Raw genomic sequence first — 25,656 nt, 5'->3', positions numbered from 1 at the left:
ATGCGCGTCTCATGTGCAGGACGCTGAAATTCCATGAAAATTGCTTTCTGACATCAAAAACATCAAAGTACACAAGTCATCTCATAGGCTATTGGAATATATTAAAAATAGTATTAAAATCTGCTGAATGGCTTTATGAGTTAGAAAATTGTGCAACAGGTCTTGACTGTAAGGCAGAATTAATTAAGCTAAACTCAAAAGACGATTTTCAATTGAAATCGTCTTATTTTCATTCCTGTACATAAAACTGATCATTCACAGAGAAACAGAGCAACCAAAGTACACAAAAGCCTTCAGATATTTGGTTGTCAAGCAGACTTGGTGATTCTTTGCTGTCGTTCTGCTACAGTGAACCTCAGAGATGCTAATTTACCTTCCTCACCAGGTTCCCCACTCTGTGGGGTGCAGAGAGAAGCTCTAGGTCTCCTCCAGCTTTTTGCTTTGTGACTACGTCAATGAGAGACGATTTCCACACTTCAGATGAAGTATGAAGAATTGTGCTTGTACACAAGGCCTTTGAGCAATGAGAACTGTCCCTTTAAAGCAGTTTTCATTGCTCTAAAGGTGTACTTAATTTTCTAAAAACTAGCATCTATACCTGAAAGCAAATAAAGCAGTAAGAGAAAAAAATGAACTTTATAATTTTTTTCAATGTCAAACGACACAAAACTGTTATAAAGTCACAATTTTTTGCTGAGGATTGCGGTTCAAACACAGGCAGAAATCGTCCTAACTGTTAGCACAAACAAAGAGGCTCTATGGAAACAGGTAAGACCTTCATTGTAGATAAAAGTTTAACCAAGCTTAAGAAACGACTGTTTACACAAAATCCAGAATGTTCTGAAGAAAAACACTGAATAAACACCTAAAACAAGATGAAACAGCTTGCCTTAGTTAGGCTAATTTTATTGAAGATTAATCAGAGGTTAAGATTTATTTTCCATCTGGATGTATGTTCAGGACGAATCAGGGAATGAGAGCAGGAAACGGAGACCGAACAGCTCCAGTTAGAACGCCAGAGTGGAGCTCAGTTCTGTTATGCTGAATGGGACCTTCTTAGCTGCTTATTAATTAATGTACCATAAAAAGGAATTGGCCACACTGTGGAAAAAAGGCAATGAAACTAATTACAGGTGAGCCGCTGCAGGCACTTAGACGTGTTTTCTTCCTAATCAGCGTTTCCTTTAATAGCAGCGCTCTCTGCTTCCAAGGTGGGCCAGGAAATATAACCTGACGATGGAAATACTAAATTTGAAGTCGCACAGTGATGTCAGGGTGTGCTTTTCTTAAAAAAAAAATTTAAAAAATGACTGATTTAAAAAAAAAAAAAACAGTAGAAGCTGTTATGTTAAATTACTGTTCTTCTGTTGGACGTCATTATGAATGAAACGGTCCACTTCAAGTCTGATGGATGTGAAAACAGACGACAGAGTGTCACAAACAGAAGCCTAATAATGAATCACAATCCAGTTGAAATTACAGAACCGTCACCAAATGATTAGAGGAAATTTCGGAGTGCGCCAACATAAAATCGAAACATTTGTGACAGTGATAAATAGGAATAAAGGGGGGTTGTGACAGGCTGTGAATGGGGGACATTTGTTGACAACTGTGAGCAGCGATGGGCAAGGCGAGGACTGTCGTGCAGGTGGAAGATAAGATTCAGAAACTTGCAATGCAGCCGTGACTGCTTCCACTTTCTGGCAGTGATAAATTGCACGGTTAATAAGAGAAAACTGGGGATGTGCAAGCTGTGTCAAAGACACTAAAAGTCTGGAATATTCTATACCAATAATGGCGGCTAGAGATTCGTATCTGGAGAAAAGTTTCTGATCAACGTTTATGCCTATTAAAACTTTCATAAAAATTGTACGAGATATCAATACCAGCAAGTTGTACTTCTTTTCACATGTGATCTATAGCGGATTAAGCCACAGTTGTAAAGGATTACAGACACGTATGTAACCATGAATTTTCCGCAGGACCTTTAGAAAAGGCAGATTTTTAAACAAATGTGTGCATTTTATACAGAAAAATATCTCTTTGGTGCTTTCTAATCAGGTTTCTTACCCGAGACTGCCTTGGTCAAGAATTGTGCTAACCTGGTTCCAATCCTTCTTGGTCAAATGGAGCTGCTTTAGACATTTAATAGTTAGAAATCCGAGTGAACACAGATTACATGAGGAGTTCCTCAAGGTTTTGTTCTCTGACCACTTTTATTTAACTTCCATGTCCTACTCTTGGTAGTAGGACATACTCCATACTCTTTCACACTACGGAGTACAACGTCTCTGAGAATATTTGAGCTGATGACACTCAACTACAGGTTTTGAGTCCTTATGTGGCCACAGTCACTGGGTGAATGTGTCAAAAACATTCATGATCGCATTGGTCAGATCATAGCCTTAACCAGACTCAATGAGGCTAAACAACAGCGTATACAAGAAACCAGATATCTACAGCCTGAGTTCTAGTTCATCTAGCTGTGTAGACATCTTTGTAGAGTTAAGATTTTATTTTTAATAATTTGCTTTTATCATGTCAGTTTTTTTTTTATTTGCCTTACATTATTTGCATACGATGACTACATTTTATGATTCTGTCCTTACTTAATATTCTAACACCTTCTTTCGGCAGTAAAGCACGTTGTCTTAACCAAGACCAATGATCGTTTGGCTAATTTCTCAGATCTGAATTCGATATTAAAATTTGATTCATGCTGCAGCTTTAGCCCATCATCCATCACAGGAGACCAGAGGACAAAGCATGAAAAGCAAAGTGGGCCACTGTGGCCTAAATATCTGCACATCCTCTGGGACGCCACAGGACAGGTGTTCAGTGCACTGACTGTGCGCTGCTCCAAGAATAACACAGCTGCCGTTTCATGCCTCCGTCATGTGGAACACCATTTGCATAATAATCACGTCTCATGATGCAGGATAAAAACGCTTCAACGGAATGGCCTCGAAGACAAAGAGTTTCAAGGTTATTTTGTGCCAAATTGTGTTTTCGTTTTGTTTAGTGGCCAACTACCAGTAGTCAAGCTCGTCAGTCCGAACTGTTGATGCAAGAGAAACTGAAGGCACTTCGTGTTTATTGCTTGTACAATTTTATATCAGCCATTTTGTTTTACATAAACTGGAACACAAACCGATATTTGTTTTTAAGTCTGCAGCTGTCATGATTCCAGCACTTCAGCTCTGCCTTGGCTGTGCTGATTGCTCATTGCCCTCACCTGCACTGAGCTGGTCCCTACTTAAACAGCTGCTCGTCACCAGCTCAGTGCGAGATCGTCTGTTGCCACTGTCACAGCTTTCAAGCCTTGTCTCATGTTTCAAAGCGTTTTCTGGTTTCTGATCCTGCCTGTTTTTGACCACAGATTTTTGCCTAATCCTTTTGCTGTTGAAAGTCCTGTTGCTGAACCCTGCCTGTTTCTGACCCTGCCTCCTGCCTTCTGGATTCTGGATTTTCACTGACTGAGACCCTCCCGTGCATGACCCTGGACCGTTTCACGACTCAGCCTCTGGTTGGTGGATTTTGCCCCTGTCGTCTGTTTGTCCCCTGAGACCCCCACAGATCTCCCCTTGTCCATTCACCCTCCCCTCCCCCGGCTGTACTCCTGACCCCTGTGGATTCCTCGTCCCTGACCCATTTACTTTAGTAATAAAACTTTTTGGTTAACCATCCTCTTGTTGTGGCTGCGTTTTGGGTTCTGGCTGATTCTGCTTTTACCATTACAGCAGCAGGGTGATTCTATTTCTTACTGTTTACCGCTGCACATGTTGTCAGGACAGATTGTTGTGACGGATATTTTTTAACACTATCAAACTTTAATAAGGAACAACACTTGGATGAGACTCTGATGCCAGAGCGCAGTGAGCAGTGTACCGAACAAAATGCAGAGCAATAATACCCACAGTTCTCACCTGTTAAAGGGACAGTTTCAATTCTTTGGAGAGAAAGTTTTTGATAAAGAGGTTATGAATCTCACCTTCCTCTGGCTGACTTCAGTTTGGAGAAACAGAAATTCGTTTTACCAGCAGAGCCTCCAAAAAAGCATTCTTTTTTTTATTAGAGCACTTCCTGAACTGTAACAGTGCACCAATACACAAAACTGAATCTGTTCATTTAAGCACATTTACAACTGAAACAACTGCTGGGAAGAAGCCTTTGCTGAAATACTTTGTTTTTCTTTAACATAGAAAACATCCCAGGGTCACTTCTTTTTCTGGGACAGAGCCAATAACTGTGATATTGTTGTAATCTTTGTGTACTTTCTTTTTTTTCTTTGTAGAAAGTTCTCTTAGTTAAGTCCTTCTTTGTATTGTGTTTGGCTTGTAGCTCATTCCTGTCCTCTGAACCCAAAGGCTAATCATATTGAACCCGGTTCTGCTGGATGTTTCTCCCCACTGAAGGGGAGATTTTTCTCCACTGTCACCACACGCATGGTCAGCATGCAAACTACAAAGTCAGCAACATTGATGAAATCAGCTGGGATTTCCAAGGCAGATAAGTATTTGTCAACTGGCATTTTGCGGCATTGTGTTGTCAATTGGTTTGAATTGTTGTTTTTTTTTCTATTTTAATTGGATTTGAAAAGCCTTTGATTCTTTCTAATTTGATACAAAGTAGTCTTGTTATGTGAGTTTGAGTACTTCCCTGAAAATGTTTATTTGAATAGCATTTTGAAATTAAGTGCACCGTGTCATATTTGAACTGCAGCTGTTTTTAGATGGTTCATTACTGGCCTTTGTTAGACTTGAAACCAGGCCGAGGGGCTAATCTAATCATTTGGTTCGGCTGTTTTGGAGCAGAGACGCACCTAAAAGTTGCAGGACTGTTGCTCTTAAGCAAATGCACGATTAAAAATATGAATAAATCAAAACCACAACCATAATCTAGTTTCCCTGATGATGATCATCTCCAAAAAATGAGCCCACTCATTTCTAAAGTGGGTCATTACAGCACTTGGCAGATGAGCACAGGCAGGCAAAAATAACCTGAATAAAAGCAATAATTAGGAGTAACGTCAACAAAATTAATTTTCACCTTTTTAGCGTATTCACACATAATTTTCCTGTAGGGTCTTCTCAAAGCACTTCCACAAAAACACCCTCTGTAGGAGCTAATAACCTCTATAGAACAGGGATAGATGGAGTGCTAACACTGGGAAGTATCACAGCACAGAACTGCCTGGAAATTGGTTTTATAGCAAACTGCACACTCGCCCCTGGCATTCGCTATGAAATCTATTAAAAATTAAAACCATTCCAGAGAAGACCGTGACGAGTTTAGAGAGCTGTTAGACTCCGGAGTTTAATTCAGCTGATGAAATGATTGCAGGTTGGTGTACGAAATGAAGCGAGACAATTTGAGATGATTGTCCTGCTGGATGGGAAACGGTGGAGATATAGTTTACTGAAGTCATTTTCAAGACAGAATAAAGACTGAAAGGAGAGTGGTGACTAAATGATTGTGATGTCTCTGCTGAAACCGAGCCGTGTCTTGATTTCACCAGGCATTCAAAGTGATTATGCCCAAGAACAGCAGAATAGCATAATTGTAATGGATTCACACTGTGATGAATGACATATTTCTCTCTGTCAGTTTATTTAGTGTATCTTTAAAGTTGCTAAACACTGGCATTAAAGACATCCCTGTTGCCAGGCGTTTGTGACGCACTTCAGTTAGCATGGCCATGGATGACGACAGATAAATGGTTTTCCTTGAATGATGAGTTGTGAGCATCGTGTGTCCGTCTCATTTTATCACGTCACAACATCATATCAGTTTCAGCAAATATGCATAAAATGTACTTTTATAAAAGTTACATTTACATGGTATGCAATTCAAGCATTCGTTTGTCTTTGGCTTATCAGTTGCTTCTCTAGTTTATTCATGTAATTTATTGATTTAAATAGCTTTCTATATAACAGTCAGCCACACAGTCAGTGCTTTCCAAAGATCATTCAGGAGAATAAATAAAAGTTAGAAATCTGAGTTCTCTCTGCAAACTGTGGATTAAGCTCAACTTTAATTGGATTCTGAAACTCAATTGCCAGTTTAAGGCTTTGCATATTGATGCAAACAGGTTGTTGCAGCATTTCTATTCTTAGCGTTTTCCCTGAAACGTATTGGTTTTTCAGGTAAATGGTACATAAGAATGGTAAGACAAAATGTCTGAATCATTCATAATCGTTTGCTATCTCAACAAAGGCGTGGAAACATTTTATATCCTCTGAATTAGGGTCAAATAAAGGAGTATTCCTAAGGAAATTCCAACACGATGCTCTGATCTCTGTGCATAATGAGAAACATATACAGAATTGCTAGTGGCAGGACTGTTTCCCCTTACCAAGAGAAAAGTGAAAGATAACAAGCTGTACCTGCTCTCCTTCAGTGAAAACTCTGTTTCCAAATCTCCAGGAGATGGTGGGTGTGGGGTCACCCGAGGCCTCGCAGGTCAGGGTGACCTCCTCATCAAACTCTGAGGCAGTCTCGTTGTTGAAGTAGGTAATGTTCGGCAGCACTGGAAACAGAACAGAACGTATTAATGCTTTTCCGCTCAGGAGGGGGTTGGGGGATAGTTTGTTGCAGCCTACTCTTCAGATTTCACACTGTGGAAACACTCTCCCTTGACAGAGTTTTAACTAAATTTGCCCCTTCTTTGGGGGGGGGGGGGATACTTGAGGCAGGAAAACAAGTCTAGAAGTAATTTAGTTTTGAAGCTACAGGTCCGATGATTCGACATTAGAGGAGAGCCAGAGGTGGTGAAACAAATGTTTGAACACTGAACAGATTTCTACTGCTTGTTTCCACTTTATCCTTTATGAAATTCAAGTTACTTAAAATGCTAAAATAAAGACAAACAAACCAAGTATAAACCAATGTATTGTCTTTATTCACTTATTTATTTAAGAGCTTTTCCATCCTCCTCAAAACTGAATTTCTCTAATAACTACAAATGATTGATTTTAAGCAACAAGCCAGGTGTAAGCTAATTAGGTTGAAGTTTATAAACGTTTGGGAAGAAAAGTTTGCAAAATATAGGTAAATAAAACATAAAAAAAAAAAAATTGCTTTACAAAAAATAAAAAACTAATAAGTAATTTGTTAAATTAACAAAACACGATTCAAAATTGTTAGATTAATATGAGAAAGCCATAGAAATAAACAAATAGAAATTATGAGTAACTAAATTACAGATTTAACCATAGCAGAGCTTACAGAATTATGATGAATACAAATCTGATAAATGATCCAAATAAACCTTATTAGTTTTTGAAAATGTTATGTTTACACGTAACATTTTTTTATTTGGCAATACAATTTTTTATAACACATTTGTTAAAAGTGACAAAAATTAGTTGTAAGAAAAAATGAGTTTTGAATCAGTAGAATATTTTGTTTTGCTGCTATTCTGCCTCAGCTTCCTCCTCCATCTCACCCAACTGCTGCATGTTACGCTGCTCTGCTCTGTCATACATGTATAATATATGTCAAATAAAGTAAAATTGCCCTTATTTCACAAATCAAAGTCGAAAGATTTCTTGAGAATATTTCAGTCCAAGTATAACCCTCTATCAGTGCCATCAATACTTGCCTTCAAAATATGTTTCAACAATTTATATTTACTGTACAAATAACCCAGTTTGGTTTTTACAGATCAAATTCCTTCAGATTTGAAACTACATGCGATTAGGTGACACCCAAATGTCTCATAAACAGAGAAATAGCTTTTTAATCTACGTAGTACATTGGTGTATTTAAAAATTCAATTCATATTTGATTATCCTATTTAAAACAAATATCTATTTGGTAGCTTAGTTTAGCATTAGGGGGCCTAAAGCTTTCAGAGAGATTTTTTTAATCAGTGTTAGTTACCTTCTAGGGTAAAAGTCTACACTGATACATGTTTAAAATGACCTGAAGGGAGTTTTAATCACTTTTCAACAGGGCATGCTGAGCGCTTCATGTTGTGTACGGCTACATCCAGCTAATGGAAAAGCTGTGAAAGGAGTGTGCAGTAAATGTCAATGAGTGCGACAGGGAAGGCCAGAATGACAGATAGAGAGAGAGAGAAAAAAACACGCAAGGGAATGGAGATATTCTCTTACCGAACACGTTCAGGCCGACTTCCTCGGTTTTCTCTCCTGCCTTGTTCTTGGCGATGCAAGTGTAATCTCCTTCATCCACCTTTTTGACTTCCTTTATTACCAATTCAGAACCATCCTCGTTCAAGCTGTATTTGTCGCCCGTTTCAAGGACGATGTTGTTACTGTAGAGGTGGGAAAAGAAAGAAAAAGGCAGAAGGTTCACTTTGCAGGACTTTTGCTCAAACACCTTTGGCAGCCCAAAGAAAACAGCTCTTACTGAGACACAGAAAACTGGACCGCAGTGGTTTGGATTAAGCTTTACTTCTAATATCTATTTTTCCAAAAGCCTTGAAACTAAACTATCTCTGTTCATCTGTTTTAGAACATTTAGTAGGGATTACGACCATGTTATTACAGAATGTGTGGATGAAGTTGCGTTATTCCTTTCACTTATCTCACAAACATCAAATGACAAAAGTAGCGAGTTAAATTATTTTCTTTAAAACTAATTACTGCAAAAATGAAAACACACACAAGTTTGTGAAAGTAATTTGAGATGCAATATGTAAAGAGCACACAGCAAATGAGAACCTTAATGGTACCTTCTTGTTGGTTTCTGATAATCACATAATCACAGTTCAGTGAAATAAATAAATAAATAAAACAAAGAAAAGCTAATTTACTTAAACTACTTCAATTAAAAATGTGAAACCCAATTTCTTTGATAGAGCCATTTTCTGTAGAGATCTGTGTTTTTAAATATTCTTTTTCCTTCCACTAAACTTCTGATTAAGAAGATCGGAAACATCAAATCATCTTCAGTGACGGCCTTTTGTTTGTCTCTTCCAAAATAATCTACAACTGGGTCAAGCTGCTTTATTAAAGCATTGAAGCTAAGAAGTGTGACTTTAAAATCACTACACCTAGTCATTTTTCCCCCCAACGTGAACCTTGAAAAGCTGGTTTCCCCACAGTATATTTATGTAGTCTGATGTGACCTAAAGCCAATGCTTATTGACAGTGATGTCATTCATAGGAAAGGGAAAATGGCATACTGCGTCCAGGTAACGGTGGGCTCAGGGAAGCCGTCTGCGTCACAGGCCAACAGGGCAGATTCACCAACATCTGCTGTGGCGTTGACTTCAGACTTCCTGGCACGGATTGTGGGAAGAACTGAAACGGAAAGAAGACACAAAGTTAGAGGAAAGCAAGTTACAGGTCAGCTTGCAGGGTAATGTTAATAATCACTCCTAAGGTTTTGATTAATATTTGTGATAAAAATCCTTCGGCGTTCTGTGAACCTCTGCCTGGGGTGATTTGGACTAAAAGCTGACGCGGAGCCACCATCTAATTATCAAAAGCCACAGAGCGAGGAAAATAAAAGATCAAGAGCAGCGTTCCCACAGGCTCAGGGTGAGGCTGAACACATCCGTGTGCTTTTCTCAAACCGTAAGCAGACCGAGTGCCAGAGCTGGACAGGTGGACAGATGCAGAATATTACGAGCCACATCTTAAGCTGTAAAAAGAGCAAATTTCCTCTGACGGACAGTCTTCCTAATCACATCCCTCCATTATGAGCAAACTAGCGACGTGTTGGGAAAGCGCTCATGCTGAGCGCTAAAGTAGACGCAGATGGAGTGCTTACCATTAACGATGACCTTTATCGTCCGGAAGTCTATTTCTCCCCTGGCCATAACACGAGCCTCACAATTATACATTCCTTCATCGACCTTCTTGATGCCACGTATCAGCAGGTGGCCATTATCCATGATCTTGTAGCGCACTAAAAGGAAAGAAAAGACAAACGCAGAATCAAGCATTAACATCTCAGAAATACTCAACTCCACTCAGGCCTGACAGAAACAGAAAAAGGGTCACATTATATTTTTTCTTCATGTGTATGAGTATGAAATAAATATTATTTATATAAAAAAAAACATTCGATGCTTCTCTTTGGCTAGTTCACTTTTGGATACTCAAACCTTAATGCCAGGTGTTATTCTAATGAGTAAGTTTGTCACAAAAGGCCAAAAAACAGTATAAAACATAAATCAAAGTAGTTTATTAAACTAAATGTTTTGATAAAGATGGCCTCTAACTTGACTAATGTTTTGGCTAAGAGCTGCAGAGATTGATGGAGGAATTACACATACGCATATAAGTATGTAGGGGGTGTACATACTTATATGGCATTTTCTTTACTGCAGCTTTACAGTCCAGTTTGTTGAGCTTGGTCCTTCAGACTGGACTCTAAATATGCAGGAAAAGAATCATTACCTTAAATAGCAAACACTTGAAAGAAGGTATTAGCTATTGGCAACAATTACTTTTTCACATAGGGTGAGCTCCATTTACATTGTTTTTCACCTGACTAAGTGAAATAATCATTTGTTAATTGTATCCACAGGAATACAGAACTGTATTTTGTTTTACTGCAGTGTAAAGTCTATACTGTAAACCCGAAGAGTCCACGGGGGTTACTGACCACCGCCGCCCTGGAATAGCTGAAATCCACGAATACTTGAGACATCCTCTAAAAACACTTACCACTGCATGTTCAAACATCAAATATACCTTAACGTGCATTGATCCTCACAGTGGAAATTATCTTAGTACTTGAAGCTCATGGCCACGGTCTTCCTGACCTCAGCTCGAGGCTACAGCCAATCAGCAACAAAAATAAAAAGGGATCGTGGATTGGCTGCTTTGCAGACATCGGCCAATAGCAGTGAAGCAAGTATTTCAGCTTCCCAAGCTGCATTTTTCCAAATATTTTAGATATGCTTTACTGAAAGATCCATGAATATTTGGATTATTCATGAAAAATGTTGAATTACACTCCACAGAACAGTCTGAGAATACTGAACTGCCACTACGCAGGGGGTCACCGTACCTGTGAGTAAATAAAGTGAAAAAGTGAGAGGGAACTTTTAAAGTGAATGCTACGAAGGCATTGTATGCTAATTATGAATGTGCTTTTAACTCAAAATGCACTAATATGTATTTCATGATCAGTGGCTCTAAACTAGAAGATCTAGAAGAATTGTTATGTTTCATTCATAATGAGAACATTTTCAATCAGATGTGCATTTATTGTTTGTGTTACATATTTTTTCAGAGGTTGGACATCCTGGAGCCTAATTATGCTACATGCAGGAAAGCCATCAGCTAAATGTTTTTCTTGGGACAATAAAGCAACTATTTCTATTCCTGAGGTGTCCGTCACTTCAGATTCAGATGCATTTCTGTATGCAGTACTTTACTGTTAATATTCTGAAAATAACTATATTATACTATCTATATAATACAACAAATTAGTGACTGCGCTACAGGACATTTTAAATAAAGCTCATATCCGAAAATCCAGTATTTAGGCGATATCAGTTGGAGCTGGCAGACAAGAAGTGAATCGATTTGCTTTTCCAAATCTTTTTCTGCCACCATGAACTTCAACATGCTGCTCTCTCCTCCAGAGGAACTTTCTAAGCATTTCTATCCCTCTGGATTCCCGCTGGCCTTACAGAGCTGGTTTTAGGATTCCTTCACTGCTACCTGGGATTCATTGTGTTTTTTTAATTGGCTGCACCTGTGGCGAGCTGAATATAATGCAGGCCTCGACTGCTGAGGCTCGTGGGGGGCTGGAAACGTCTCCGTGCTGGAACTCGCCTCGGTCAGTTGCTGCAGGTTGGTCAGCTGCACATTCAAGATGAGAGTCTCCGGTTCCAACATCCCAAACATGCTCTGTCGGATGGAGATCTGGTGACAGTGGAAGCCACTCAAGTACACTGAGCTTATTTTCTGAGATTGAGTTGATTTGAGCTTGGTGCCACAGTGAGTGTTCCTGGTAGAACATGTGGTCATACAGGAACGAAACGTGGCCCCCTGCAGCTTATTAATACAAGCTGCGGTGGATTCATGTTTTCTTGTTGCTAATCACAAATTCTGATTCTACATTCTCAAGGTTGTAACTGAAGTTGAGATCCATCGAATGAGACTGAATTTCTGCTTGGTTATTTCATTTATTTTGCTTTTAGAGATGGACTTCCACATTCTTCTGTTGACGTCTGACTGCTAATTCTTCACTGACCTCAAAAATCATTTTAGTCCAAAGTACTGGCTGCGTTTTTTTCCATTGAAGTTATTTTTCCTAAGCCCGACAGACGGCCGTGCATTAACATCTCAGTAGATCAGCGGTTTACAAAATACTCAGACTAGCTGCTCTTGCACAAAACCACCAGGCAACATAGATCAGTTCTTACCACGCTCATAATTCCACTTCCTGACTCGCCACCAGGGGGCGTGTGTCTGAGTGACATGATTTTATGCCAGAACGTGGGGCTGTGTGACGTAGACATCGACCAATAGAAAAATATGACTGCAGTAACCACTGTTCAACCCAAAGAGGGCAGCACGGAGGCAGCTTTAGGCTGAATGTGGCAAACAAATTCATACAAAAATGTTACAATCTCTACAGAAACAAAGATGGCACCCTTAGGGAGCAATCCAGACAGTTCCCTAAATAGTTGACTTGGGGTTTAGTTACTCTTTACGTCCTTTTTCTTTCTCTTCTGATGTCCTATTTAAGCTACCATCTAGATGCCTTTATGCATGGAGTTGTTGCCATAGGCTTGACAAAATTTAATTCTAAGAAATGTATGTCCATCAATCCAATCATAGTCTACACCGGCTCGTACTTGCAGGGTCACAGGGAAACTGGTGCGTATTTCCGGGGTTCATTGGGTGAGAGACGAGGCACACTCTGTACACGTCACCATTCATGGTAGCACTGCTACCAACGTCACCACATTCCTAAGAAATTCACGAAAACTTCTGAATCTGAAGGGACCTAAAAATAAAAACTAATCTGGAATTGGAAGCTCCTTTCCAAAAGTTTCTTTTGGCAGGTTTCAGTTCTGGAAAGTTAAAATGAGATTTCAGTGTCTACTTGTCTTAAAAGGTAACCTGCTGTCTAAACTCGAGGAACGTGTGATAATGTGATTAATGTGATTATGTGCTGGGAGGGCTGCTGGAATGGAATACTAAACGTTTCCTCTCACTATATTTTCTGTGTTTGCATAATGCAGGAGACTGACAAGTTCTCCTCATTTCCTATTACTGCAACTTTTGCGGAGAAATAAAGTATTTCTCTGATCGTGAGGGAATTTTTGAACCTCTTAAATGAGGCATTGAATTTTCACATTCTAAATATGTAATATGTTTAACTGCAGGTTTTGGGGGTGGGAGGGGGATCACTGCAATTTTTGTTTCTCACAAGTTTAGAGATGTGGGTCTTAATTTATGTCTCAGCGACACTTTAGTATAAGCAGCTCTTTGTGGACATTTAAACATATGGTTAGGTTGACTGCTGCACTGAAGAAAATTACATGAGCACTTCTCAGTGCTGGTCACAATTGGAGGGTTTTTTTTTTCCTTCAGTGGAAAACACATTCCTTGATAAGAGGCCAAGAATAAAGGCAGGCTAAGCGCTGCTTTGTGGTAAGTTGAGGCTTTCCAGCGGTCACCAGAGGAGGGGTAACGTTAAGGTTAAATCAGACCCAGTTTAAGCAAAACAAAGCCCGTTTTCTTTCTCGGTGCACACAACGCTGACATTATTCACCAAGGCAGAGTTGGACAAAGGTTTGTAAAGCCAAAATAAACTCATGTTTGGCTGCAGGAAGTTGCCACAATAACAGAAACTCGGCCAAAGTTTACATATAGACCCCACATGTGATAGAAATTGGCTCAAAATGCCTCCATATTGAACACAAATACATGTTACATAATGGCCACATGTTAACTGCCTTTATAGGTGTGATTGAGGACAACTGCAAATTTGTGAATGAAGAAATATCCTCAAAATGAGCGTTACAGCAAGACTACAACCCTAAAAACACCAGCAGGATTCACCAATTCAGAAACATGGATTAAATCACTAATATTAACTCAGATGCAGGCGGTGGGAGACAGAAGAACTCAGTATGAAGTAACATGACTGTTGGACAATGTCTCCCACACCGTGCATGAAGCTGTTGCTGAACTGAAGAGTGACAAACTGCTGCCTCCTCGATGCACTGAGGCGCGTTATGGTAGATCCTTCCTCCCAGCAGCTCTCAGACTCTGAAGTCACCACTGATCCCAACAGACTCAATAAGTGTTGACATACGTTAGCATTTCTATTTGCACAGTTTTACGCATAATAAATAATATTTCTGCGGGTATTGCCACATTTCTGCTGTTGCATAGTTCTTATTGTTACTTATTGTAAATGGTCTGACTCTCTTGATGTAAAAATACACAATACCTTTAACAGCTAACTACTACTTATGTTGAAATTTTGCCTTTACTATGCAGTATGTTTTTTTAAATTGTTTTTTTATAGACTTTATATTCATATCATGCTTTGATGGCCTGTCACTTTGCTGCTGAACAGTATTTCTATTCTATTCACGGGAAAGCTAAATTTTTTTTTGCCTTTTTATGCTGTAAATGTTTGGGTTTGCACAGAAAACCCCTGACACTGGAGTTTATTTCAACAGCATACAATTCATTTTTCCTTATTTTCTGTGGAGTGATTTGATAAAACACATTCTCCATGTTTTGATTTGGAATAAAATGTGGACTATTCCCAATGCACTTTCCTGTATGGAAATAAAATGGAAATGGGATGTGTGCTGCTGTGAGGAGAGTTTGGGATTTTATTTTATTTTTTTAAAACAAACTGCGTTTATTTTTAACACAACTGCATACAAAAAGACAAAGTTTATCCTCTACTCATCTTATTCTTACAAAACTAAATGTTAAAACAATGTATCATTTTATATTTATTTGAAATGCTCTGCTGCCGAGCTTTGTTCTTTGGTTTGTTTAATTTGCTCAGCCATTTCCGTGGAGCTATTTTAAAGCCTGAGATTGTTTCATGCTTCACAGCTTCTAAGTTTCAAACACAGGGATCAACGGTAAAGAAAAAAAGGTGATTATTACAGAATCATTTCTAAAGTTTCCATGGATTGCTTCTTATGTTTTTCTTTTGTCAGGTTTTCTCTGCTTATTTTTTTTTTCTCGCTGAATACCAAAATCAATGGTAACTGCCGCAAATCAAAGCTAATTATGGCTTCCTTTCACAGTAAAAGAACAGGTGACAAACTTTCCAGAACCCCCTATCAAGCCTAAAGGCGGGGAGCGCTTGATATGCTAACGAGAAAGATTTTTCAATTGAGTGAACTATTGAAAACACAGACATCAGGCAACAAACCCAGCAATCCTGCTGCGAGGGAAGAGCTTCACCCAATTATTAACTCTCAAACATATGGGCGCTGCTCTCCTGGAAAAATACAAAAAACCTTTTGGTAAGCCAGCTATTAGCTAACCTGAAAAACGTCACCGGGCAGTATCTTTTGTTGGAAGTGGTTCAAATGAAATTACAGCCTTTGCATTTTATCTTTCCACTTTCTTTACTTTTGTTGAGTTCACCTGTTTGGGTGAATTAAACGTCTCTTGCTTCAGCTGACAATAACTTCCTCCTGCTAGGCTAAAAAAAAACTATTTCCACGTGTCTTCTAAGAGGTATAAAATCACCTCCTGCAGAAAATTCTTTACTTTTTTCATAGATAACAGGCGAGGGGAGAGGGAGACTCAGCGGAGAGTGGAAAATTGATTGGAAAGCATGAACTGGCAGGCAGTGATGGCATGAAGGCGAGGTGACTGCTCAGGGAGTCAAGAGGATTGGGCAGAACGGCGTGCTGGAGGTGAGAAAGCGGCTCTAGCGCTGAAGCAGTTCTGTTTGAAGCGACTCACCATCTTTGGCGGATTGGAGTTTGGAGCCCTTGTGCTTCCAAATGATGGTGGGCGGCGGCGAGCTGACCACGTCGCAGACGATGTCGGCGTTGTCGCCCTCGTTGAACTCTTGCGGACTCGGCGCGCTCTGGAAGGTGATCTTTTCTGTTGAGAAGTATTAGGAGTCCATTTAGTTTGTTGCTTTTTTACTTGAAACAACCAAAATCAGTTAAATTAAAAAGACTGTAATTAAACTTAAACTTCCAAGTTCAAACATAAGGAGGTGTGTGTGTTTAAAAAGAGAAGTGTGAATAAAATCGCTGCTCTGCAACCATCACTAAGTATTGTGTGCGAGGCAAACATGCAGTCTTTGCTTTTGCACACAATGTTGGTTAAAAAATAACCAACAACTTCAACCTGTAGGTGTTATAAATTGAAGATCAACACAAACTGGTGCAGAACAGGGAAAAGCTCTGGTCAAGACATGCTTTGTTTATGAAGAAATATCTGGAACGTGTGGCATGCATTTATTTTCAGGCTGCCCCTTTTGCCTTGATTCCCTGATATGAAATTCCTTGCAACCAATCATGGTAACTCTGGAGGAGCTGCAGAGATCCACAAATCAGGTGGGGAAAAACTGCCGTATAAATGCATGTCACATGTTGCAGATTTTCATGCGTTCTTCCTTCCACTTCAGAGTTATTCTTGTTTTGGCCTATTACATAACATTTAAAAAATAAAAAAAAAATAAAATTACTGAAGTTTGTGGCTGTATTGTGAAAAAATGTGAGAGCAGGAAAGATACTGACTGCTCTTTTTAAGCTACCTTTGCTAGCTGTCTGAAGCTGGATAGCAGTTATTTAAGTTGGGTGAAGGTCAAACTAAAACACTGTGCCTAGAGACCAACACACAGAGGGATGAGTCATTTGTAGCAATCAGGAACATTTGTCTCCCCGTGTAAGGATGCCAGTCTGTTCGGTTCAAACCTCTCTGAGCTCCGTTTGATGAAAATCACCTGTTACAATAAATATTATACTACTTATTTCTCACATGCCTGCCAGAGAGCTCTTACAGCTCATTAAGTGTTCATTTACCTTGAAACTTGATATGATTTGTGCATTTATATATGCCTTTCTTACTGCAAATTGAATTGAATTGCAAAGAAATGCTAAAGCATGGCTTGGATAACCTCTTGTGCGGTCTGTCTGTTCTTTGAAGAGCTCTTGTGGCGTGTCGGTGGCTCACAGTTCAGGATGTGATGTTGATTGGAAATTTGAAAAAAAAAAAAAAAAAATACAATACTTTGAAGGTTGGAAAAACGGGTTAAAAATCTGACGGGACTCACGGAAGATCTTCACTTGAACTGTGGCTTGGGCCTCCTTGTCTGCGTTTTTGGCCAGACATTTGTAGATGCCGGCGTTGTCCACGTTGGCGTGGTAGATGGTGAGGATGGACGTGGACTCGTCGCTGCGGCTCACAGAGATGTTCGGCCGAGACAGGAGGATCTTCTCGCCGCTGGGGGAGAACCAGTCGATGTCTTTAGCGTCCCCAACCACTGCGAAACAGAGAGGGTCACAACACAGGGTCATAAGGAAATGATGGAAAGTATTCATGGCAGATCATTAAAGTTTTATTCTGATGGGAATCACCAAAGGTGGGATAAGATGGGATTTTGTTGATGCTGCCAGAGTGCCACGTGAGACAGCGATCGATAAAAACCACATGACAAAAAATGACGCACAATTGAAAATGGGAAATAAAATAAACCTAATTTCTTTCTCTAAATACGTCTTTAAAAAAACAAAATATAGAAAAATGTTTCTTTTTAAAATCTGAAAAATATGGATAGTATGATTAAAAAGGAGTGGTATAAATAATTTGTATCTATTGACTATAAGGCAACTTTTACTGAGGGGGGAAAAAATATCTAACAAGTTTTCTTCTCTATTCATTTTTCATGAAGTAGAACACAAACACAAACTGGTAATGTTGTCTTCTCTCATAAAGAACACAGAGCTCCAAGGAGCGCTTATTGTTTAACACGGAACAATTCAAAGTCACACTAAAGCCATTTATCTTCACAGAGCAGAAAAAACCTTTTAGTTTAAAGCATCCACAAAAACTTTGCTTCTATCACTTAATTTGTTACAGAAAATGTTGTCATGTAGCAGGTCAATAGTAGCGTTTCCCATCAAGCTGCTTTTTTAAATGCATTTATTTTTACCATCCAACTGTAAATGATATTTTCTTACTTCAGTATTAAATCCAGCTGCTTGTTTGAGACCTTGATGATCTATAGTAGCGTAAAGTTATGATGTCTGGTTAAAATAATATTTATTTTCTAGAGCTGATGTGATCATATCTTAGTCAAGACAGCTGGATCTTGAATGCATCCTTTTAATGTCTACAACAGATGATACCATGCGCACACACACTCACTCCCAAGGGTAAACTAGAGTCAGATTAACCAAACAGCCTAGTTTTTAGCAGAGTACCCAGAGAGATCCCCGCTCGCTTGGGGAGAATATGCAGAAAATAACACACATCTTGTTGCTGCAGGCTAACAACTGTGCGGCTGTTGCTTTTCGAGTCAGGGGATCATTTACTGGACAACAGTTGTCCTGTATTATTAGGTGTTGGTCATCTGATTATTAGTCGCTGTGGTAACAATAATAATAATAAAAAAACTAGTCAATGATTAACAAGTGTTCATGGGCAAATTTGAACAGGAAAGAAATGTCAACCTGCTATTTATCAATTTGTAGAATATCTGCATTTGAACAGAGCTCCAAATGCAGACACAGCCCTCCTGCATGCAGCAGACCAACGCTGTTGGTGGGTTTGTGAATAAATGAAATGCTCGAATTCTTGAGATGCCCTCAAAAAACCACTTACAAATGCCTATTGTAATCATTCAAACACCAAAAATACCTTAAAATGCGTTAATAAAGAGAGTGGAAACCATGGTCGCACCAAAGCAGAAGCTACAGGCGTCTCCTGGGGGCACAGCCAATCAGAGCCAAGGAAAATGAATGCTGATCCTGGACTGGCCAGCCAGCAGCATATCAAGTAGCGCCGAGACACTTCAGCTTCCCAAGCTGCATTTTTCTTCAGGTATTTACCATATGCTCTGCTTTAATAAGCTTTTTGCACAAACACAAAAACAGTTGACATATTAATGTGATTCGGCATATTAATGCACACATAATATGACAACATGGGATAAGATGCAGCTCTAGGGCTGAAAGTGGAACACGTTCTGAATAACTCGGCATCGTTTCAACTGTGGATGTTAAAAACCATTTGAAATCCATCCCATAGTGACTTGGGACATCTAAAGAGGTCAAGGAACGTTGTGGACCGGCTCAAGCTGGCTGACCCACAGGATGAGGACCTGCCTGGGACACTGCAGATAGAAAGTGCAGCTCCAGCTTTAAAAAACTGTACTATTGGTTATAAGTACCTGAATCAAGTTTATCAAACTTACTTTATTTACCTTAGCAATTTAAAAGATGTAGTACATTAACTTGGATAAACTTAATTTGATTACTTGTGACTAATTAGCAAACCATGTTTAAGTTGGAGTTGTGTTCCCTTTCTTCAGTGTATAAAGATTTGTTTTGTATGATTTAGCAAATCGTGTCAATCTGTGATCTCTGATTTGATCCCTTTTTGCCATTTCATTTCTGAGCTTCGTTGGGTGTGTTGTAGAGATTAAACCAACTACATTGACACTTCCTGTCAATTCTTGGCCTGATTATGGTTTACACTGTTCCCTACTCTTTACCTGACTCTACTTTGTCCCTCTTTTTTTTTTTTTCAAAATTTTCTACTTTTATTAAATGACCTCAGATGCTATTTTATGGATGAGTTGAAATTTGCATCAAGCTGAGCTAAATGAGGCGTGTTCCCTTACCTTCGCAGAGGAAAAATTTGGACTCTCCGACGCTGATTTCCCCTTGTGCCGGAGTGATTTGCACCTGAATAGCAGCTGAGTGGAAAAAAGAAGACACAGGAAAATATACATTAGTGTTTTTTCTGTTTGTTTTATTTATTTTTTTGCTTTCATCTGGGGGAGTGGTGGCACAGGGCCACAGCACAATAAGGCAACGCTCATAGTTCTGTGGGCTCATAGAGCCCACAATGTTCAGCCCAAACCCCATCTGGTGAATGAAACTCTGGGATGAAATTTCTATGCTCACTGGAGTGCAACGTCACAGCATGAACAATGTTTCTGATTCTGACTCAAAGCTGAGACACTTATTACGAGGCTGTATTGCTTTTATTTAACATTTGCTGTAGGTCTCTGCTGTTTACTCTCACCCTGGGCTGAAGACTTTCTTCCTGCTCAAGGTCCTGCTGAAGGTCTAACACACATCCTCAGAGCTTTAGATTTCTATCTGTTTGTTGGAGTCCTTGCGATTGTCTCGCCAGAGCTTTTCTCTTTTATTGTGAAATCATTCAATATGCGCCTTTGACCAGTAGCAACAACATATCTGACAATGTAGACAAATAAACTTCAACGAACTTTGCATCAGGAAAACAGGAATCCATTACAGGTGATACGAATAAATATGGAACAGGTGCAGCTCAATAAGTTAATATCAAGAGGTTAATGTCTTTCAATAAAGCAAATAGGTGAAACTCGTGAGTTTCATAAAGTAATTACACACAGTGATATAATTCAAACATCTATTTATTCTAAAGAGAGTTATGACCAGCCATAGCAATGGAAAGTTGAGTGGAAGAAGAAAATGTTTCACATTTCTTCTGTTGAAGTACTTCTGGACCTGAAACAGGATTGTTTCACCTGAGTTAAGGAGAAAAGGGACAGCCCTGTTTACTGCAAAGTCCACTTGTCAGATGGAAATAAAATTTGCTTTTTATATGGAAATTAAGATCAGACACTGGAGGAAGAACAGAGGGACACAGAACCCGCTTTGTTTGAGGTCCAGTGTGACGTTTCTGGGGTCACATCTTCTGCTTCTGGGTCACAGCTAGCAGGGAGGTTTCAGAGCACTTCAAGGAGATGCTGATTTCATCTTCCACAAGGACTCGGCACCATCCTACACTGCCAAAAGTACCAGTCCAGTCACCATGGTAACACCAGTGAACTAGCCTGACCTGAACCGTACAGAAAATCGATTGATTATTGTGAAGAGGAAGATGAGCGGCACCAGAACCAACCATGCAGATGACCCAAAGTAAGCTGGACGTCCTGAACAGCTCAGCAGAAACGCAGGCTGACCTCCTCCATGCCATGCCGCATTGATGCAATAACTCATCCAAAAATCTGTTGTTTTTTTTTGTCTGCTGCAATATTCTATATGTGAGAAGCGGAACTTTTGGTTTTCATTCAACGAGAATAATAAAAATTTACCAAAGTAAGCACCTGAAATTAAACACTTTGTGTGGAATAAAGCTTATAATCTCCGAGTTTTACTTCCTGAATTTAATTAAAAGAAATTATATTTTATAATTGAGATGCACCTGTTGGTTTGAGGCATGGTTTAATCTCCGGGACTCAGAAAGCAGCTGTAAACACATTCAGCTATACACAATAAAGGTTCATTTATTTGCTTAATCTTTAAAACGAAGTTGTTGTTTTTTCCCCCCAAAACTCTACTTGTTTTCCTCATCCTGCTTCTCCTGCCAGGTGAGAGGAAAGGCATAATCTCTTTAATCCAGGAATATCCTTTTTCCCTGAGATGCATGTGCTCTTCAGTGCTAACCGAGCAGTGACACTGGAAAGCAGCACCTGCTGTTTGTTCCTGCCTGCGTTCCGCCAAATCAGAAGCAAAAAAATTAAGCAAACCGTATAAAAATTTTTTTTTAAATGTTGAAAAGGCAAATCACTTCCGCTTGTTCCTCAGCGTTTGTGCAAATTTAATCACTTTTGACTGCAACACGGTTTACTGTAAGACTTTTATCCTCCGCGCTATTAGCATAGCAGCAAAAGTGCGGGCTGCAGAATGCCAGCGAATCGTGATCCAGCGCTGACAGAGAGATCCTGCTGAGACTCCAGCACGTCGCCGCTTCACACAAATGAGTAACGTCAGCCGCAGCTTGATCCTCGCCAGGAGCTGCTTCACGGGAACGGCTGGCGGGGCCTCGCCACTCAAACACAGGTAGCCAGCTCTCATCCCGGCACAGGACGCCATTGATGTTTCCAAGAAGCGACAGCTTTTTAGATAAAAAAAACCCATCTGGGACGGAGAGGAGGAGGCCGCAGCGGTGGCCCTTTGTTGCTCTTCTTCTCCTCCTAATGCCTGATTTGAAGATCGTAGTGGGAAGTCTAGTTTAAGCCAAAATGCCTGAATAAGGAGCTGTGTGTAGGATTTAGCATTTGATGTCTTCATGCGTTATATTAGAGCTTTGCCATTCTTTATGGTAAGATGCCTCACACATCTCACATGCTGCTAATTGAGGAAGTCAATACAGTTTATTTAGTCGCTGAAGATGTTCACATGAAAAGGCAAACATTGCTTTTCTTCCTTTTTGACAGGCTCCTTGAAAAAAATGTTACGTAAGCACAAACAAATCCAGTATTTTCCACATTTCTAGAACTTCTTCATGGGAACTGGAACTTTAAAACTACTGTATTTCAATAACAAGTACCTCCTTCTTCTGAAACTATTTTGTAGATTGTGGTGTAGTTGGGCAGCAAGGTTTTGTCCTTGACAGCAAGAAATTTCTGTTTCTAACCACTTGTGGAAAATTCTCCTTAAGTGTCAACCTTACAAGTCGACTTTATGTGCAAATGAACAAAAAAAGGCTACAAATTCAAATAGTTCAAATTAAATTTGAACAAGAACAGTTGTTTTAAACACAGTCTGTTTTTTTTAGTTGCCACTTGGTTTTAACAAATAAACAAATAGGTAGGAGTTTCCTTTTGTATAATTAATGCAGGGTTCTTCTGTTTCAGCTGGCAACAAGTTATTTCACCTCAGTTGCTCAACTGATGTGTTGAACAGCTTCTAATGTCTTAAATGACCATGTTGAAAGACGCATCCTGCAGTAATGGAAGAGATGCTGGTCTGTTTAATAATGGTTTAATCACTGGAAAACCTCTAAGGAGAAGTGACTAAAGTTGGGACTGTCCAACGCATAATATAAAAACTGGGAGGAAAGAGTTGATCCAGCGTCTTTGCAGAGGAAATGTGGTCGGAAAACATCTTGAATGTTCGTGATTGACGATCACTGAAACATTTGGTGGAATAAAACTGAAGAAAAACAACAGTAGAACTCAGAGCTACTGTATGTTTAATAGTGAAAGTAAGGGTATTTTGCACATTATGTTAAAGGGAAGTCAAGGGATTGGGATTGAACAGTTGTGTAGCCATAAGAAAATCCTTAATAAACATCGGACGGTGGAGCGATGGAAGCTCAGATTGTTCCAAGTAGGTCTGTCTGCAGAATAAGGAAGTGTTTCCAAAAGAAGAAGTTTCTCCAGAACCACACCTGATTGGATGAACAAAATCTAACGCAACACAATTGGACGAGCGTGTCATCATGGTTCTCAATAACTGAACCTGATTGGACGAAATTAACGTCCTTCACTTCACTTTTTTTTAATATCAGATAATGATATTAGCTTACTTATCATTTATTTTGTTTCACAAGCTTGTTGTAACTGAGGAATTTAGAATATTTATTAAGCACTTAGACATAAAGACGGCAGGCAGATTGTGTTAGCCAGTCTGACATTAGCCGAGTCTTTGCAACTTCTCCGTCTTAACAGAAGAATGTCTGGTTGCATTTCAAAATAAGATCATTGACATAGATCACATTGTTTTAATCGCTAGTGGATGGGATTTTTCAGAGATGGCTAAATGTTGATACATTGGCATTACATTAAAAAAAACAAAATCTGTTTATGTTATTGAAATGTGAACCTCACATAAGAAGCTAAAAGCAAATAAAGAAAAAAAGTTTAATTATCGTTCAAAAAATGATGTTTCTTAACTGACCTTAATACAAAAGTTTTACACCTTATTATTTTGTTGAACTTTTTAAACACAGACACTGGGTCTGCAGGGAACCCCCTCTCGATTGTTCAGGACATTCATGGATCGACCACCAAGTCCGGACTCCAACGCCACTGTGAAGTTTTGGAAACTGGTCAGACTCTCCCATCATCAGTGAATGGTCTTTTCTTGGTGAAAAATGAATGCCACACTGGATGGAAATAAATCTGGTGACGTTACAGAAGCTTACTGAAACAAAGGCACAGTGAATGCCGGCTGTGATCAAAGCGGTCCAATGAAACAGTGTGTGTGACTGTTTTATGGCCATGCAGAGTATTTCTGGGGGCGTCAGGAAAATTCTGGTCTGGTTCCTAATTGCGTAGACAAACACAAAGCACGCAGGAATGTGCAGCATACAAACCTTAAACGCAATTCAACGGGTAATTTAAGAGGCTGTTAGAATGAGAAGAAATCCCTTAATAATGCTGCATTAAGGACTTTCCATAAAAAAAGGAAAAATTGTGATTTTGTAACTCAAGTACAAATAATATTCTTATTTTGGATTTCTCAAGAAGTCATGTAAATGTCCCTTTCGTATTTCCTTCAATGTGAACAACACCAGCCTTTGTTCGAAGTCAGCACGAATGCTTCAGAGCCATGGAAAACCACTGGCCTCCGAATGTTTGCTTACACAGGCTGGAGGTCGATACAAAGACAACAGCGTCTCTATTTCCTTCCTTCGGAGAGTGAGATCGCAGATATGCCACGTTGTAAACTCTTAACAATGCCTCCTAAGACTGAGATGCCTGGCCCAAAAATCACATGATGATATCTGCAACAGTAAAGACAACAGAAATGAGCTCAGGTGGTGTGGGAAAGAGAGCCGTTCTCAGAGCCCTTTTCTCCAGGTTGTTCTGCACTCTCTCCAAGATGGAGTGGTGGTGCAGCCTAATGGCTCCAACAAAACACACACTTACACTCTCTGCTGACGCAGTACCGTTACATGTGGCTTCAAACTTTGAATAGTTTTTTGTTTTTTTTTAATTGTCTGATAAAACAAACAAAAGAAAAGCAGGAATCATATTGCACTACCACATTTTATGCTTATTTACACGCCCTCTTAAGTTGCATAACAAATAGCATAAAAGCTTTTTGGATAATTTATTTACTTGTAGGAAGAAAAAAAAATAACTCCCTTGTGTATATTGCTTCTTTTGTTTTGACACAGTGATGAGTTTCATTAATATTAAGATAACCTGAGTAAATTCAAAGTACAAGTTTCAAACAATGATGGCATTTATGAGGGAAAGGAAAGCTGTCCAAACCAACCTGAATCGGTGTGAAAATGAAATTGAACACCTTCAGTAAATAATGAACCAAATATGTATGTCATATTAAAAAAAAAAAAAAAAGTGGAATCCAGTTTCACTAACTATGCCCAGGCCTGATTTTCCTCCATATATAGAATCAATAAATCACTTAAACACGACTGACAATATGAAGTCGACTAACAGATCTCAAAAGGCAACATGTCATATTTTAAGGCTTTAGGAGTAAAGAGAACCACAGTGAGATACATTATCCACTGATGCAGAAAACATGGAACAATGCAGAACCTTTCCAGAGTTTTCAACGATAAGACCTCGATGGGAGAAACAGACAGAAAGACCAAAAAACCTTCCTGTTGATCCCCAACAATTTAAAAAAAAATTTTTTTTTTTTTTTTACCCCTCCAGGGGGTCTTTTGTGGGCTCTAGTGTCCCTTATATGACAGTAGGCTGACAGGAAATGGGGAAGGAGAGGGGGGAAGACATGCGGCA

The 25,656-nt window shown here is 39.3% G+C and overlaps 1 protein-coding gene across 9 annotated transcripts in view; it reads right to left on the bottom strand.

Moving 5' to 3' along the window:
- Nucleotides 1-25,656, bottom strand: part of LOC102233433 (neural cell adhesion molecule 1-like) — a 288,497-nt gene that overhangs the window by 65,534 nt on the left and 197,307 nt on the right. For all 9 annotated transcript variants that reach the window (XM_023342794.1, XM_023342798.1, XM_023342795.1 and 6 more), the window contains exons 2-8: nt 19,786-19,860; nt 17,215-17,424; nt 15,891-16,034; nt 9,742-9,879; nt 9,152-9,269; nt 8,118-8,278; nt 6,387-6,529 (exon numbers count right to left, since the gene is read on the bottom strand). In XM_023342794.1, coding sequence (XP_023198562.1) covers nt 6,387-6,529; nt 8,118-8,278; nt 9,152-9,269; nt 9,742-9,879; nt 15,891-16,034; nt 17,215-17,424; nt 19,786-19,860 — 989 coding nt within the window. The remainder of the gene's footprint in view (nt 1-6,386; nt 6,530-8,117; nt 8,279-9,151; nt 9,270-9,741; nt 9,880-15,890; nt 16,035-17,214; nt 17,425-19,785; nt 19,861-25,656) is intronic.

This window comes from Xiphophorus maculatus, chromosome 11 (genome assembly GCF_002775205.1).
Source record: "Xiphophorus maculatus strain JP 163 A chromosome 11, X_maculatus-5.0-male, whole genome shotgun sequence".
NCBI classification, from domain to species: domain Eukaryota; kingdom Metazoa; phylum Chordata; class Actinopteri; order Cyprinodontiformes; family Poeciliidae; genus Xiphophorus; species Xiphophorus maculatus.
The sequence above is the reverse complement of the archived record's forward strand: the minus strand, read 5'-3'. Positions and strand labels throughout refer to the sequence as shown.